Source organism: Delphinapterus leucas, chromosome 20 (genome assembly GCF_059928025.1).
Source record: "Delphinapterus leucas isolate spDelLeu-1000000601 "Yukka" chromosome 20, BTC_Dleu_Yukka2, whole genome shotgun sequence".
Lineage (NCBI taxonomy): Eukaryota > Metazoa > Chordata > Mammalia > Artiodactyla > Monodontidae > Delphinapterus > Delphinapterus leucas.
Window position 1 is genome coordinate 48,568,137 of NC_143148.1, and position 1,703 is coordinate 48,569,839.

A 1,703-nucleotide genomic window follows, 5' to 3' on the forward strand; every position below is an offset into this window, starting at 1 on the left:
CTGTGTGTGTGTGTGTGTGTGTGTGTGTACACCAAATTTTGTAAAATAAAAATCTAAAAATGTTGTGTTTATGTGTATTTGTATACGATTTTATGGGCCTGGAGAATAGAATTCTCCAAAGTCAAAAATATAATTAACATTAATTTCAATGGAAAATTTTTCATGCATTCCTTAGCCTCTAACATTTGTTTATTCTGGAATACCAACATAACCCATTTAAGTGGACACAGTTAACTAACATGAGTTAACATAGCATGACATAAAGCAGTTCCCTTACTCTGTACGGTGGCCGGCTGCTGTGTTCTGCTCCAGCTTTCATGGCTGTGTTGTAGTCTTGAGCCTGGGTTCTCAACTAAAATACATATTTGACATTCCTTGTTGACATGATGGAACCTTTAATACAAAAAAAAAAAAAGACTAGTAAACACCATTGTAAAGCAATTATACCCCAATAAAGATGTTAAAAAAAAAAACATAATTTTGACAGAAGCATAGAAATTAAAAAAAAAAAGACTAGTAAAGACAGAAAAACCAATGAAAAAAATGCAGGGAATGCCAAGGTTATCATTACTCTAAATTAGCAAATAACAAATGCTTTGAGAAAATTCAGCATAAACACCTTTACAATTAAACAAATGACCGTAGGGGTGACTGTCCTTTCATGAGCTGTTTGCTCCCAAGGCCTTAGAAATCCAGATCAGAACTCATAATTTTTTTTTTAAAGTGCCTTGTAATCCTCATATACAGAAGTGGTCTTAGAGGAGGAGACTCCTGAAGACGAGTTCTTATAGCCTGGACATATGACTTTATTTCATCAACCTTACAGCAAGCTAGAAGGCAAGTTGTCATTTCACTGGTGAGGTGCAGGCCAAGAGGCGGGACGGTTTGCACAACAAATTCTACCTGTCTGACTCCAAAACCCATGCCCACTGTACTTGACCCCGTGACGTCTTCACTCCACTGATTTTTTTTTTTAATTTATTTTTGGCTGTGTTGGGTCTTCGTTGCTGCACATGGGCTTTCTCTAGTTGCTGCGAGCGGGGGCTACTCTTTGTTGCGGTGTACGGGCTTCTCATTGCAGTGGCTTCTCTTGTTGCGGAGCATGGGCTCTAGGTGCGCAGGCTCAGTGGTTGTGGCTCACAGGCTTAGTTGCTCCGCAGCATGTGGGATCTTCCCGGCCCAGGGCTTGAATCCATGTCCCCTGCATTGGCAGGTGGATTCTTAACCACTGCGCCACCAGGGAAGTCCCCACTCCACTGATTTTAACTAGACATTTTCTTTCCATTTCCATAGATATCTTTTTCATAACTAGAGTGCTTAAGTATTTTAACTTTTCCACATTGTTTTATGCTCTATAAATCTAAAGTTGGGAACATCTTCTTGGTATAAAGCCAGTGTGGCTAAATGGAATCGGTGTCACTCTACTGTTGCTAAGTCTCAGGACTAGTCAAATGGGGCATAAGGTGACAGCACCGTAGGCAGGAGGCACAAAGCTCGCAAAGACGTGGAAATGTGAGACACTGGGTCCTCCTCAGGAGGTGGGGGCTTTGTGGGGTGCTGCTGGAGGTTTAGTCCCAGCCACCCCTGCTGTCTCCCCTGTCACATTCACTACTCTCGCCCACAGTCCATCTTCATCTCCTCAGCTGAGTGACCTACATAGAGCCCTGTGCCATCCCCAGGCCGTGTGTGGCTCAACCCCTTAC

At 42.5% G+C, this 1,703-nt stretch overlaps 1 protein-coding gene across 5 annotated transcripts in view; it reads right to left on the reverse strand.

Moving 5' to 3' along the window:
* Positions 1-1,703, reverse strand: part of LOC149744701 (uncharacterized) — a 105,810-nt gene that overhangs the window by 58,414 nt on the left and 45,693 nt on the right. For all 5 annotated transcript variants that reach the window (XR_016391022.1, XR_016391021.1, XR_016391023.1 and 2 more), the window contains one exon: positions 278-393. Coding sequence is in view for 2 of the 5 variants with exons in the window: in XM_089903314.1 (XP_089759440.1) it covers positions 278-393 (116 nt within the window). In the remaining 3 variants the exon portion in view is untranslated. The remainder of the gene's footprint in view (positions 1-277; positions 394-1,703) is intronic.